At 54.5% G+C, this 15,467-nt stretch overlaps 1 protein-coding gene across 8 annotated transcripts in view; it reads right to left on the reverse strand.

Moving 5' to 3' along the window:
• The window catches only part of EBF1 (EBF transcription factor 1), a 269,155-nt gene extending 262,010 nt beyond the window's left edge, over positions 1-7,145 (reverse strand). For all 8 annotated transcript variants that reach the window (XM_038150157.1, XM_038150152.1, XM_038150156.1 and 5 more), the window contains exons 1-4: positions 6,193-7,145; positions 4,705-4,861; positions 4,332-4,395; positions 4,122-4,177 (exon numbers count right to left, since the gene is read on the reverse strand). In XM_038150157.1, coding sequence (XP_038006085.1) covers positions 4,122-4,177; positions 4,332-4,395; positions 4,705-4,861; positions 6,193-6,326 — 411 coding nt within the window. In that variant the 5' untranslated portion in view covers positions 6,327-7,145. The remainder of the gene's footprint in view (positions 1-4,121; positions 4,178-4,331; positions 4,396-4,704; positions 4,862-6,192) is intronic.
• Between the last annotated feature and the right edge of the window lie 8,322 nt (positions 7,146-15,467).

Below are 15,467 nucleotides of genomic sequence, written 5' to 3' on the forward strand. Positions count from 1 at the left end.
TTTTGTTTTATGTTTGTGTGAAATTTCTCCGAGTCTGCTGAGGCTCCTCTGAACTTATTGATAACATTTTTTTTTCCCATGCGTGTAGCTGCCAGAGAAGGGCCATGCCATGCACAGAATAGAGCTGATCAAATATCTGCAGACATCAGAGAATGACAGACAAGTCAACAGAAAAACCATTTGCATCCAGAGTTATAGCTCTGAAAAAAAATCCAAATATAAACAGGGTTTAAGTCTGGAGGAAGGATTTTTGACTCATGAGTTCTCTCAGCAATAGACAATAGCCATCGAGCAAAACTTATGATTCTTAAGATGCCTGAGCCATATTAGCATCCGTTATATCTTATGGATGAGAACTACTGAAGGAAAAATGGGTGGGGAACAAGTATTTCAGATTTATTTCCTCCATCTTTCCTAATAGTGAAATACCTCAACTTTATGAAAATACAGCCGAAGAAATAGAAGGCATCTCTTCTCCATAAACATATTAAAATCTCTTGACTTGCCTAAAAACTCCAGTTTTATTAGAGCAGACATATTTCACGTTTCAAAATGCATCGTTGTTGGAGGCAGATCTTCCGCAGGAGGAGCTGCTGCCTTACAGAAAGCAGCAGCTATAAAGTTTGGGGTCCTACAGGGTTTTGAGCGCATCAGGAATGTGATCCTGACATAAAATGAGGTGCCAGTATAACATAAAAGAAAATTTAATTAAGCCAGTATTGACACCGAATGTTGTTGCCTGAACTGGAAGAAACTTCTCCGCCACAGGAATGATTTGTGTGTAGCACTTACAACGTTTAAGTGACGGGGACACATTTCAGAAACTTAGCGAGACCCCGAAAGCCACGTAATTCCCATTTCGCCCATTGCTTCTCCAGGGCCACCACCAAATGCCGAGCACAATGCCCCAAACACACCCCAAAATGAGGCACTCTGAGACCAATCCGGGCTGGGTTTCCCATTTGGAAGTCCCACAGCCCCGGTTCCCAAGGAACGCCCGTGTAGCCCGAGCTCCTGCTCGGGGCAGTGCGTGCGCAGCTCATCCCACAGCCAGCTCTGCCCTGGGATGCAGCTCCCAACACAGCTCTTGGCTGCCTCAGAAGTGCCTCTCTCCAGCCCCATTCCCATCCTGCTCCACAGCTGACAGAGAAACACACGCACCAGGACACGGAGATCCCTCTGTTCCACCCAGGACACAACTCTTGCTACGAGTTTCTTAGCTGGGCACAGCCACACAGACAAATCCCTGACTTAGGCAGAGCAGGAACACTCAGGAGCAGGAACATCTCCTCTTTAGTACATCCACGGCCCCCAGCATAGCCAAGCCCTGCCTACCTACTGCTCTAACACATGCTGCTAATGGGACACTCACGTTAAATCTCTGAGCAGCAATCCTGTGCACAGAAATCCAAGTCTGATTTGCAGAAGGGCTTTTGGTTTATCTTACCTAACTTAATAATCCGTCCGCAGCCGTACAAAACCTCGCAATTTGTACCGGTGACACAAAGAGAATGTATTTATATCTGATGTGTCCGTATTAAAAAATAATAATAAAAAATTAATATTTAAAAAAAAAAGCCACAGATACTTTCCTGTATGATCTGGGGAACCTAACTCATTCAAGCTTTGCTTCTGTGGGATTTTTAATTTGCCACCAGAAACCTCAGAGTAGCTGTAATTTCAGTCTGGGAATTCACAATTATCGAGTGTGTGAATGTGCGTGTGTGAGGACTGAGCAGATACTTGCCAGCTGAAACGTGTATGCTTCTGCAACAGTTTCATTTAAAAGTAATCATTTCATTATCCAATTTGTTCTGAGCGTCGTGCATTAAAATACTACACCTTCAAGTAGACTGACAATATATATTTAACTTTCATTAAAAATTAAAGAATTTTCAGACAGTCTTTGCAATATTTAATTACAGTTTGATGATTTGAAAGTTACTTGAGAATCTTCTATATAATTCACTGTCATAAAATATAAATGATAGATTCAACATTTGGGTGAGCTTCTGTCATGTGTTGTACTTCACTTCCTAATAAGCATTCAGTAACCGACGCGATCCCAACTCTGAAATAATTTCACTTTTGGAAAGAAAGAATTAAAAAAGGAGAAGAAGGAGAATTCAGCGTCTGGCCCCCAAAAAAATTCGGAGCGGCACACGCCACAGTTTTGACATGACAATGCCCCATTTTTCATAAGCATTTACAGTCATGCCTAAAGAAACTACAGATATGAAATTAATATGTAAGCAAACATGTTTGCATCTACAACAGCCTTTTGCTCCCCGTTTTCTAATCTAAGCTCAGAGAGCTTTTGTTCTAAAATCCTCGCCTCTCAACCCCACTGCACCTTCCCCAAAATCTCTAATTTGCACTAACTTTGTTTTTCTAAGACTTCCTGAAATCAGACAGATTTTTTTTTCTCCTGCTTCTTCATTGTGAGCGTGCTTTAAAGCTACACGGTAGGTCTTACAAATAAACTGTATCTCGGGGTTTTCTTTTTCCCCTTTCTCTCCAAAGACCCTCTGATGACTTGATAATAATGAGAGACCAAGAGGTCAAACAGTGCCTTAGGATGAACTCTTCATATGCAAGATGCCTTTGTTAAGAAAATTATTTTGAATCCACTGCTCTCCATGAGTTCAGGGCTCTGTTTTCAACAGGATTATGACCAGAGGCTTCTGCATTTCCGTAACGATAGGAAAGCTATTTAAAGATAATATTTATTGATAGTCTCTCTCACACGATCTACACTGAAATACACAAACTCCAAAAGGACTAAAAAGAGTTCATATATCCGGAAGATTTTGTTACTTTTAACACAAACTAACCAATTTATGCCTGAAAACCAGGGAATGACAGCAAACACTTTCCAGGATTTTTTTATGAAGAAGGGTATGTGGCTGCTGGTTTAATTCCTACAAGGAACGGGCTCCGTTTGCAAGTGTACAGAACAACAGAGTTCAGATGCACAGTGGATTGTCTAGTAAAATTCACCCAAGTTCCCTTTTTCTTTTTTTTTTCTTTTTTTTTTTTTCTGTTGAAAAGACAGTCTTCAATAGCAGGAAAAGATGTTTTGGGACCATCAAAGAGAGTTTTGTAAAACAAACTCAGCCCTTAGAGCTTTATGTTTTGCTGTAGAAAAGAAACCCAAATACAAGCCAAAGAGTTTTGTCCCTGCAGACAACATACAAGGACTGACGTTTCCTAGCGGTACAAAAAAAAAAAAAAAAAAAAAAAAAAAAAAACCCTTAATGTTTTTCTTAAATAAAATTTAAGAATGTTCCTTAACAACTAAAACAGATTAGGAAAGGAAGAAACATATTTTAAGAATGAAAAGGCTCAAAAGCGATCCCAACTATTTAAAAGAAACATATTCTAAGAGAAAAATATTCTGACAGGAGCAGAAAAAAAGCCAGAGTAATAATCAAAAAAAAAGAAGAAAAGAAAGGGAGAGAGAATCGATTTGCTCAGATAGTCCCTTTGTAAAAATACCGGTTTTAAACAGAAAAGTATTTTTTCCAGGTAGGCACGCACGCTATTACTCTGTTTGGGAGGCTAAAGAACAGGCTTAAAATGAGGATTAATCCACTGACAAGCCCTGCTGCCCTCCCCGAGTCCGACACCGAGCTCGCCGCTGCCCGCGCCGCGATTCCGGGGTCTATTCCGACACGCAAACGTGTCGCGATACAATTGTCGCGATCCAACCGCTCCTCCTGCAGCCAGCGCAGCCCGCGGCAGCGCCGGGAGCGGCCGGACCAGAGGAGCCCGCGCCGGGCGGCGCCTTGTGCCGGCGGCGCTCGGGGGCTGCCGGAGGCCGGAGGTTAATTCTTATTAATTAAGCGGCAAAACCATCCGCAGCCCTGACTGGGACCGCCGGAGGCTCGCCCGTATTTTTCTCCCGCAGCCCAGCAGCAGGCAGGGTCCCGCGGGGACCCGCTGGCCGCCCCGCAGCCCGCCGGCCGCCCGGAGCGGGAGCGCGGCCGTGCCCGCGGGAGGCGGAGGCTCCGTCCCTTCCCCGGCGGGCAGAGCGGCCCCGCCGCGGGGGCGGGTTTGGGCTCCCGGGGCCGCCCCGACGGCTGCCACCCCCTCATCGGCGGCCGCCCCGCAGCACCCACCTGCTTGGTCATGGAGTCGATGAGGCGCACGTAGAAATCCTGCTCGGTCCTGATCCCTGAAACAAGGCACAGCCGTCAGCAGCGCGCCGGGGCTCGCCCGAGGGCTCGGGCCTGCCGGGGCCGCCCGTGTCCCGGCAGCGAGCGCTGGGAGCGGAGGGGAAGCGGGGGAAGCCGGGGGCTCTGCGCAGCGAGGGGACTCCCGGCCCTTACCATTGCTGTAGAGCAGCTGCAGGCGGTAGTGGATCCCGTTGTTGGTCTTTTCGCTGTTGGCTTCCTGAAGTCAAAGACGACACGGGAGGCCGGAGGGAAAAAGAAAACAGTGTCAATGGAGCTTCTCCATCCCTCGCACGCCGGGTGTCCCCGCGGTTGGATGGGGCAGCTCTCAGCCCTCTCCTCTGCCCCGGGCGTAGCGAGGGAGCAGGGGACACCCCCTCCTCGTCTGCCCGCCGGGACAGGGGAAGACTGAGGCGCCCGGGAGGCTGCCGTGGCTCCCGGGACGAGCCGGTGTCGCGGCCCCGAGGGAGCGGAGCGGGGAGGGCCCCGGAGAGGCGGCCGAGCCCCCACGGGGCACCAGGGTACTCACCTTCTCCTTCTCCACGAAGCCCACGAAGGCGGTGCGCTCGATCTCCACGGGCTGCCCCTGCCGGTCGTACAGAGCCAGGACGAAGTGGAAAAAGTTGGACTTCCTCAGGTTGGAAGGCGGCTGCTTCTCGAAGTGAGCCCGGGCCAGACCCACTCCGCTGGGACCAGAAACACGCGGGTTAGCGGCAGCTCCGACGACATGGCCTCACGCACCCCCCCAGCCGCCTCCCGGGCCCGTGCCTTCCCCCGCCGGGACCCGGCTGGGCCCCCCCGGGACAGAGCATCCCTCCCTCCCCCGAGCCGTCCCGGGGCTCTTCCCTCCGGGCGCGGAGAAATACTCCAGCTCCGAACCCCGCAGAGCCCCGACCCCGTCCCGCCCTGCGGCGAGCCCGAAGCCCCCAGCAGCCCCCCCAGGCCGGCCCCGGTACCCACCAGCCCTCCCCGGGGGCCGTGCCCGCTCGCAGCCGGCCCTGCATGGCGGGGGAGCCGCGCTCAGAGCCGCCGGCGCGTTGCCCCGCGGAGCAGCATCGGTCCTGCCACTTCTCAAACTCGGCTCGGAGCTGTCACACCAGCGCCCATGTGCCTTATCTTGCGAGCCTTTCCTCCCGCGCCGGAGCGGTGGGTAAACACCGAGCCCAGGAGACAACTCCAAATATTTCAGGGTTGTCCCTGCAGAAACTTTCCCTTCCTTAGAGGGCTCCAAAGGGGGGGTGCGGGGCGAGGTGGGAGACACTGGGAGATGTCAACATTAAACTGATGCCGGATGATGCCGGCTCCAGGGCTCAAGCTGCGAATCCAGCATCAGGCTTTGGTTCGTGTTTGGGTTGTTGGTTTTGTTTTTGTGTTTTTTTTTTTCGCGGGGAAGAGGATGGGAAGAAGGAGAAATAAGAGAGAAAACGAGGCTGGGCGCAGCTTCGTCAAACCTATCTTATATTTGGAGGGATTTCTTTTTAAAAATCTGAGATAAGTGGCAGTGGTTTTACAAAGGGACTTCAAATTAAATTTCTCCTGGAGGACGCTTTGCAAACTCCCTACTTATCGGAGAAAAAGAAGGGCAGCTGCTTATTCTGACGAGAATAGGAAAGCGAGGTAGAGAAATATATTTTGGATACATCCGTGCACAACTCTCTGTTTTCCGGAGGAGGAAAGTGTCATTTGAAGATCTTAAGACTAAATCAGCAGCAAACATAGTTTTGAAAACTCCTTCCTCCGAGCGAACCCAAGGAGCCCGAGAGATGCAACCTACCTATCCGTACCTAGCGAAACTCGCCACTTCCTTTATTGTTGTTATCATTATTTAATAAAAAGTCATTCCTACGGGACAATGGGGATAAATATTTAACTGGCGACATCTACGCGAAACTCGCTGCTGGTAGCAGAGCTCCGGAGCCGGGTTTTGGTTGGCGCGGGGGGAAAGGCGCTGCGGGCGGGGAGCGCCCCGGGGCGCGGAGCGGGGCGCGGGCGCGGAGCGGGCGCGGAGCCTGCCTACCTCTGAGCGGCCGTGCTGGCGTCCAGGACGCCGGCTCCCTGCATCCACGTCCGCACCGCGTTCATCCCCGCGCCGAGGGGCTCTTCCTTCATGCTGCTCCCACTCCGCTGGATGCTTTCCTGAATCCCAAACATGAATCAGAAACAACAGCGCAAATCTTCCTCCTTTATTCAAAATTTTTAAAAAGTGATAAAATCGCCAGGCGGACTGTTATATGTGGGGTTTTTTCTTTCTTTTCTCTCTTTTTTTCCTCTCTCTGCAGCTGATCGCTGGAATCAAAGCAAGTCGGAGAAAGCAAACACAGGCACGCACATTAAAAAAAAAAAAAAAATCCAGAGGCAATCAGAGCCCGGTTTTGTTGCTGCTGTTTGCTGCGTGTGCAGTTTGTTTGGGTGCTTGGAGGGGCTGGCGGGGTGCTGGGGGCTGGTTGCAGCGCTCGCAAGCCGGAGGAGTACTTGAAGTCCCTTTTGTATGAAGACACCCCTCGGATGGCAGCAGGCAAAAAAAAAAAAAATCTCAGATGGCAGTTTAAGAAACAATAGGACGAACGGGAGCTGCGGCAGGCTCTGCTACATCAAGTGTCATTTTCCAGTGACAAGAGAGGCAAGTCCCCCCCCTTCTCCCCTCTCTCTTTTCTTTCTTTCTTTTCTCCCTCTTTCTTCTCTCCTCTCCCAGCCGAAGCGCTCTCCGCTCCTCTCCTCTCTCCTCCCTCCTCCAGCCGCGCAGGAAGCGAGTTGCCGGAGCCGGGCGCACGCCGGGAAGGGAGCGAGAGGGGCGCACCCGCGGCGGCGGCGCGGACGGACGGCCGGAGGGAGACCCTGGGGCTCCCCGTGCCCCCTCCCTGTCCCGCAGCGCCGGGCGGACTCGCCGTCTCTCCCTATGGGAGCCACTTTGACTGTCCCCGCCGCCGAACACGAGCCCCGCAGCCCCGGCGGGCGGGGGGCGGGGCCGCGGCGGTCACGCCCCCTCATTTGCATCGCGTCACCGCCCCGCCCCCGCGCCGCCGCCGCCAATGGGCGCCGGCAAAGCGCGGCCGAGGGGGCGGGGGCACGCCTCCGTCATTAGCATAGCCCCGCCCCCGGCGCGGCCGGCCCCGGGGAAAGTTGCCCCGGAGCGCCGGGGGCGGGCCCGGAGCGGCGCGGCCGCGCCTTTGTTCGGAGCGCCGCGGGCAGCGCGGGCACCGGCCCCGCGGGGCTGCCCCGGCCCCCGCGCCGACCCCCGGCGCCCGGGCACGGCCCTCGGCGGGAAGGCGCCGCGCTCCCGCGCAGCCCGCAGCCGGCCCCGCTGAGCGCGGGGGTGGCCGAGCCCTCCCCGCCGTCCGCCGGCAGCGCCGGGCTGCCCACCGCCGCTGCCCGAAGCCGGGGATGCCCCGCCGGCCGTGCCCGGTGCCCGAGCCCGGGATTGTGCCTCGCTGGAAGCGCGGGTGGGGCAGCTCCCCCACCGCAAAGCCCCGCCGCAGCCTCGCCGCTCGCCCCGGCTCCTGCCCCGCTCCCGGAGCGTGCGCTGCTTTGCGGCGCAAGCACGCGATTTCCGAACGGGACGGTTCCCGGTGAAAGTTCTTTTATTTCTTTTCTTTTTTTTTTTTTTTTTTTCTAGGAAGTCCGATTTTTGTTTCCTCAGGGAAAATAATAATTACGATAAAACCAGTTCCTGTCCTCGCTAGGGAAGAGCTGGGCCGGTTGCGCGGCCCCGCATCTCTCCGCGGGCTCCCGCTGTCCCCGCACCGCCCTCCATCCTTCCGCTGCCCGAGCGCTCCCGTCTCGTCTCTCGCACGGGCTCTGGCCGCGGAAGGAGCTCTCTGTGCCGGCGGCCCGGGTTGTGCCTCCCCAAACGCAGGCTTGCCTTTCCTCGCACATATAACGAAACAAAACCCTGCGCATCCCGGCACGCCGGGCTCCTCGCCCTCTCCACGGCGGTGTCACACCGCGCACGGGAACCTGTGAAGTGTCTGGGCCATCTCTGAATTGCTGCCGTGTCCCTCTGTGCCCCGCTCCCCGATCCGAAGTGCGGGAGGTGCTGCCCCGGGAGGTGCGGCTGCTGTCCGCTCCTTCCAGGGCAGCGGAGCCCCCCGGGCTGCATCCCCCAGCCGGGAGCCAGCTAAGGCCCTGGAGAGCAGCCAGCCCAGGCTATCAGCAGCACTCTACAGCTCCAGTGGCACCCCACGGCAGCCCGACAGCTAGACAGGACCCTCTCCCAACCACCTGTACGTCACTTTGTGTGGCACAGCCGCCTGAACCCACAGCCAAGCCTCTGGAAGAGAGCTCGGGCTCCAGAGCAGGCACAGAGCCCGCTGGGAGCGCCTCGCTGGCGCTGAGAAACTGCCCCCGATCCTTGGCTTTAGGCGAGTCCACACACAAAACGTCCACATCCCCAGCATTCTGCATCCTCACATAGGAACTGTCACAGGCAGCAAGTTTTCACATCCCCTGAAGATGCCATTTGAATCTTGACACGGTGCTACTGTGTCATATCTCAGGGAGATGTGGAAGAACACGGACGCGCAGCCACACATGAATATTTACACCGGTAGGTTCGGCACAGGAGCAGCCTGGCTCCTGCAGAGCTCGGGCTTATTGGGCTTCCTCCGGCTGCTGCTGTATCAGTTGTATCATCTCCAGCCTAAATGCCTCCATGGTGAGATACATTCTGCAATTAAAAGCTATCTGCACCTGCACTGATTGCTCCTTTCCCAGGGCAGGGATCTGCCCAGGGAGGAATAATGCATTTGAATCAATATCCTGAGCAGTTGGCAGATTTCGCCCTTCAAATCTGTTCAGGGGATCAGGGGACCGTTTCCATGCCTTTTCCAGGATGCTAAAGGGAAAAGCATCCCAGCTGCAGTCTGAGGGCACCTCCACCAGCAGGGACAGCCAGCCACGGCACTAACAGTGACGAGTTCTCCACTGTTTTCCTCCTTACACAAGACTTGTGCCTCTGTGCCCAGCACAGGGGGCTCCAGCTGAAGGCTGGCAGGGAGATGCCCTACCTGGGGTATTTTAGGGGTATTCTCACAAAAAACATTGCTGTAAGGACCAAAGAGTTACACACGGGCTCAACCCTCACAGGAGATATGTGAAAGGAAAGCAGAAGGGAAACAGAGAGGGAGTGAGAAAGTCAGAACTTTGCACAAAAAAAAAAAAAAAAAAAAAAAAAAAAAAAAAGCAAGGGAAAAAAAAAGCAAGAGAGCTGGCAGCAGGCAAGGAGATTTCTGTGCTCCATCCACCCTGCAGAGGCCAACCCTGGAGCACTGGGGCTTTGATTTTAAAGAATTCCCAGTTGCCTTTAGCATTCCCTTTCTGCCCCCTGCCTGGTTCTGCTCTCTGGACCAGCACCACCCCACTTGCACTGCAGCAGCGCACAGATCACTGCCAGGCCTGCTGGGAGGCTGCGGCATATTCCTGTGGGAAGCTGGGTCCATCCTCCCCTCAGCATGGCAAACAGAGCTGGAGGACACTGCACAGCCTGCCATGGGGAAACCCTCGCTGCTGGGACTCAGCCCTGCAGTGAGGGCTCCCTGCAAGCCCAAGTTAAATGCTCTCTGCACAGAATAAAACACTCACAGACCTGCAGGCTGTGATTTGCTCCCAGAGGTGAGGAAGGGCAGGGTTGAGCTGTGGATTTTTGGCCAGCAGCACAAAGCCAAGAGCTGGGACTTTGCAGCACAGGCAGCTCACAGACAGCACTGGGACATGGTCACAGTGTCCCTGGTCATGACAAATAGCAGGGATGGAAGCAGAGGAGGGAAAGGCTGGCCCTGGCTTGCTCATCCTATGTAGGATAAAACTGGGTTCCTGGAGAACAAGTGGTTTTGAGGGCTCTGACCAAGGGAGCCATGGAAGGAGACCTGGCTCTGGAGGATAAACATAAATTCTGTGAGGGAGCAGACAGAGACCCAGAGCACAGGAGTGTCTCTTGCTTAGGGGAAGGCCTCTCCCCTGCCTTGACACCGTTTCCAAGTGAGCCCAAGGCTCCTCTCACCTCTGACCTGGACTTTATCCAGGACAACTCCCTCCTCCTGCCTGCAGTCCCTCCTCTCCAGCCCTGCAGCTCCTGGCAGCACGGGGACAGTCAGGCCTTGCTTCCCTCTGCCCAGACCCCAGGGGAGGGAAGGAGTAGTTGGAAGTGGGAATTTCTGAGAGAAAAGCCTTCTGGTCCCTCATCCCTGACCTTTGCAGCTGGATGAGGCCCCTCCCCAAAGGGACCACACTCCTTCCTGCCCCTCCTGGGACAAGGCAGAGGGACAACTGACCTGACCCGTGACAATGGGGACAGAGGGAAAAGCAGCCTCTCCTCTCAAGGTGGGACTGAAAGCAGAGCACTCCAGTGTTGAGCTCATGCCTGCACTTTTCTGAGGGTTTGGAAACAGTTCACTTCTGTTGTCCCCAATTAAAATGCTTTCCATAATTATTTTCCTGACGGGCTCCTGTGTTGATCCAAGGACTTGCCACCCACAGATAAATCCAGTGTCTGTCCTGGCAGGTGATGGCACTATTCACCTACGTGGGGTGCTTTATTCTTCCTACCTGGCTAGCTCCTGGGGAGAAGGAGAAGAGGAGAAAAGGCTCAGAGAACTGTGAATTGGGATAAAATACTGAGACTGAATAGAACAGTCCTGTTCAGGAGAGAGCCTGGGTGCCTCTGGGACCAGCAGAGGACCTGTCCACAACGTGATGGTGACAGCACCCCACTTTCACCTCTGCTGCGAGGAAGAAACAGTAGCAGGTGACCCAGATGGAAAGGTTTCATTGAGGAACTTTCCTCCCGCTGCCTCCCTTGGGGTTACCCCTGGCTAGGATGGGGTGTCGGGCACCCCCGCAGGTCGGGGGTCAGTCCTGCGGGAGGGGAGCAGCGAGTGCTGAGAACGGCTTCAAGGGCCGGGGAAAGGGGGAACCCCCTCGGGGTGCCTGAGGGCGGGGGATGCCGGGCAGCAGCGAGAGGCCGGCCGAGCGAACTCCGCCGAGGGAGGACGGGAGGATGCGCCCCCCATCACTACCCGGGACAGGAGCCCCCCGTGGCAGCTCCCCGGGGGCGTGGGGCGAGCGGAGCTGTGAAATTACGTGGGGGCCGTCCCCGCACGGGGCTGCACAGAGGGGAGGCACAGGGAGGGAAGCCCAGCTGCGCCCCCGGGGTCCGGGGAGGGATCGGGGATCGGGGATTGGGGATCGGGGATCGGGGCGGGACCCGCGGTGGAACCGAGACCCCGGGGATCGGGGGGGGGGGGGGGAACCGGGGCGGCCGCGCCGCGTGCCCACAGCGCCACCTGGCGGCCGCGCCGGGAACCGCCCCCGCCGGAACGGGAACGGGGATCCCATGGGAAACGGGGATCCCGTGGGAAAGGGGAGCCCATGGGAAACGGGGATCCCATGGGAAACGGGGATCCCATGGGAAACGGGGATCCCGAGGAAGGGGGATCCCATGGGGAAGAGGGATCCCATGGGAAAGGGGGAGCCCATGGGAAAGAGGGTCCCGAGGAAGGGGAATCCCATGGGAAAGGGGGTCCCGAGGGAGGGGGATCCCATGGGAAAGGGGGTCCCGAGGAAGGGGAATCCCATGGGAAAGGGGGTCCCGGGGGAGGGGGATCCCATTTGGAAGGGGGAGCCCATGGGAAAGGGGGTCTCGAGGAAGGGGCATCCTATGGGGGGAGATCCCGGGGGACGTGGTTCCCATGGGAAGGTCGGTCCCGAGGGAGGGAGATCCCCGGGGAGGGGATCCCGGGGGGCGTCGGTCTCGCGGAAAAGGTGACCCCGAGGGGGCGGTCCCCGGGGTGGGAAGGAGGCGAGATCCCGGGGGAGACGGACTGTCCCGAGGTAGAACGTGCCGGGGGCTGGTGGAACATCCCGGGAGGAGCAGTCCCGGGTGGGGGGGGATGCCGAGGAGAGCATCCCCGGGGAGAAAAGCTCTCACAGCCCCCGCCCGGTATCCCGGCACCGCGGGAGCCCCGTTCCCGTTCCCGGGTCTGACAGCAAATGCTCTCCTGAGCACGGAGGGTGCAGCCCCCAGGACACCCAGGGAAGCTGGGATCGATCCCTGGGAGTGTTCAAGGCCAGGCTGGATGGGGCCCCGAGCAGGATTTTGGTTCCCTGCAGCACTCACACAAGCTCGCCTTCCATTCAAGTGGAGCCTGTAGTTATTTGTTTATGCTGGCAGCCACTGGACAGATTACAGTTATTTTATCACCAAGAACCTTGCTATGATTTTTACACTGTGAGTTCAGCAAAGCATTAAACATCTAATCAACTGCTATTGGCTTCAGGGAGAGGTAAGGACTTGTCTCCCATTGAGGAGTGAAGGGAGAAATCCAGAGGCAGGCACTCCCTCCCTCTGAGAGGATGGGTTTAAGCATATTACATGGAATGGATTTAAATACCTACTGAAGTTGTCACACGCTTTGCTGAATCAAGACTGAATATTATCAGAAGTGTTTAAGTGGCTGTGGAATCTATATCTCCTTTTAAACGCTTTCATAAACTCTGAGGACTTTGCATCTTGGGATTTCAGCTTAAAGGTGCACAAGCTCTTTTGAGGGGTGCCCTCCAAAATCCCAGGCCATTTCCCAGTTAGGGAATTGGATGTTCAATACCTGCTGGGTTGCAAGCATGAAGATTTCCATGTCTAGGACTGGATTGTTTGGGATTTGGCTGCTCTTTTTGTGCTGACCGTTTGGAAATCTGTTTCCACTGGCATTCCTGTAAACATCAGAAGGTCTTATGCCTTCAGCAGAAGCAGAACTAAGTTCATCATCTGGCTCAGAATTCTGCCTGGAGCCACACAGCAGTCAGATTTTACCTGAACACAGCACTGTTTGCAATGAAGTTTAAGATACAGAGAGACACTCACATTTATGTTGACTTTCCAGAGCTTTGGACAACTTGAACTTCAAGTCCTGGTTTTGTTGATCCAGATCAGGGGATTTCTTTGTTTTCATCTTTGTCCAGGATCTCTGTCACTCGAGGCAAACCGATGACACCAACCTGGATTTTCCTCATGTCCCTTCTCAGGGCCTTTTGTTAAAAATATCCAACCTGTGTGAAAAAGAAAAGTCCTGGTAGAGGGACAACTGGACAGTGCTGGTTACACATGAAGGTAGGGAATGCATTGGGAACTCCAGGTTATTTTGTGTTAGTTAGAAAGTTTGTACCTGTTTTTAAATCTGCATTTCAGCAGAGGTAAAGCATGTTTAAACATTCTTACACACGGAAATTTTTTGGAAGTTGCTGTTCATTAACTGGCCCTCGTGTGGCACATCGTGGTCCTCGGTGAAGCTCAGCTCCTGCTGACTTTGCCCAGGGAAGGGGCAGCCTCTCTGAGCAGGCATCTGAGTGCACGTGCGTTGGTTCCATATGCACACACATCCATTATGGATGACACACAAATGCTGCTGCTGCTTCCCGAGCAGCCTCCCATGGCAGGGCTCACATCCCACTGATCTCACTGCAGGGCTTAGCAAGCGAAGCATTCAGAAGCCTCCCGAAATGTGTTACAAACGATGTATGGAGAAACAACTTCCTCCAGCTCTGAAACAGAGTCATTGTCGTGGCATGATGAAGGAACTGTTAAACAGACACAGCAGCAGCACCGGGGCTGGATGCAAGCCAGGGTATTTCAAGCAACTTGTAAAAAGTTCACTGATTCTTTAATGACTCCACCTGGCCAGAGCAGGACCCCTGGTTTATGTGCCTTGCAGAAGATATGCTGCAGGAGGAGTGTGTCTGAGCTGATATGAATCAAGCCGGTTCCTCCGGCATCGCCTTGGTCTGGAATAGCTGTTGACCTGATGGAGTGTTAATGGGAACATTTATTTGTTTCTTTATCACTACAAAGATGTCATATATACTTACCCTGCTGCTGCCACTGTTCCCAAAGGGCTGTCAGCACCAGAGCCATTATAACACGACTGCCAGAGGTAATTTTTTTCCCCCCTTACCCATTATTTCTTCAAATGATTCTGTGAAGAGAGAAAGAACTCGGATACAAAAATTGCTGGTTCAAAGAACAGTACAGCGTGATGTGAGCCAGAGAAGCTTTCCTAGCTGCCTGTCAGTCTCTGCCTTTATTGCTGACAGAGAGCAGCACAGGCACAGCCTGGGTCTGTCTTGGCACAGGGGTGTGTGCTGTGCCTGGTGCTCCAAGGATGGGGTTTGCCACCGGAGCTCTCCAGTTCTTGGGGACAGGTGACAACTGCATGGCCTGTGGGACCAGGAGCTGCCCTGTGCCCAGGGCACTGCACCCCATCTTCATATCCCTTCAAATTTCTCACACGAGAGCACGAAGACTCTACCCGCGTGTTTTGGTGGCACAGATCAGCAAACGAAGGTCAGGCAGGAGCCCACTGCCTCTACCTGTGGAAGAAAAACAATCCCCTCGCATTTCATTTGTGTCACGCCACGACTTGACAGTTTAAGGAAATTGCTAATGGGACCTTTTACTGCGGGGTCACGAGTTCAGACCTGGCTCTGTCGGTAATGACCAGCAGCATCTGATGAATGTTTGATGACGTGAGATGAAAATATGGGTCTCAATCCATTTATCAGTAGGAAAACCCTTCAACAGCTCCAGCCCCTTAAAGCTAATCCCGGCAGAAAAGGCAGCGAGGCCGGACTGTGAACGAGCCCCTCCACAGCCCCAGAGCAGACCAAGGTCAGGATGGGGCCGTGCAGATGGAACAGCTTAGAGCAGAGAGGGCTGGGCAGCGCCTTTCTGGGCATAAACAAATCTCCTGCTTCATGGACTCCCACAGCAGCTCGCCAGGACAGAGCCAGAGCCGGGATTGTTCTCAGAGGGACAACGATCCTGGCATGAGGGGGAGATGCAAACCTCGGGAAATCCGGGATCAAGAGCTGGCTGAAACCGGTGCCAGAATTCAGGAATTTGCAATTTTGCAAGCTGAGGAGTTCTGTTTGAATTTCTCAATATTGTAACACCAACATAAAGTTGAAACTCAAACATTAAGGTAACGGGTGAGAAGTTAGTAAATGTCCTTTTAAAATGTCGGGGTTTTTTTCTGTTGAAAAACAGAAAAATAAATTATTGCCTGATTCGGTGCTTCCCAGGCTGCCCCTTGCTCTCAAAAAGTGCGAAAGCCTCGCTGGCAGAATTGGGCAGCTGCTGAGAGATGAAGGCTGCCGAGAGAGCGAGGCACAGCCCTGCGGAGCCCGGGTGAGGATTTGGGGGGGTCTGTGGCACACACGGTCCAGCTCAGCTCCCAGAAGCGGCTCTGCACCTCCTGGAGCCCCTCGGGGCCGCTCCTTCGGCCTCAGCCCGGAGAAGGGGCGCTC

This window comes from Motacilla alba, chromosome 13 (genome assembly GCF_015832195.1).
Source record: "Motacilla alba alba isolate MOTALB_02 chromosome 13, Motacilla_alba_V1.0_pri, whole genome shotgun sequence".
In the NCBI taxonomy this organism is placed as follows: domain Eukaryota; kingdom Metazoa; phylum Chordata; class Aves; order Passeriformes; family Motacillidae; genus Motacilla; species Motacilla alba.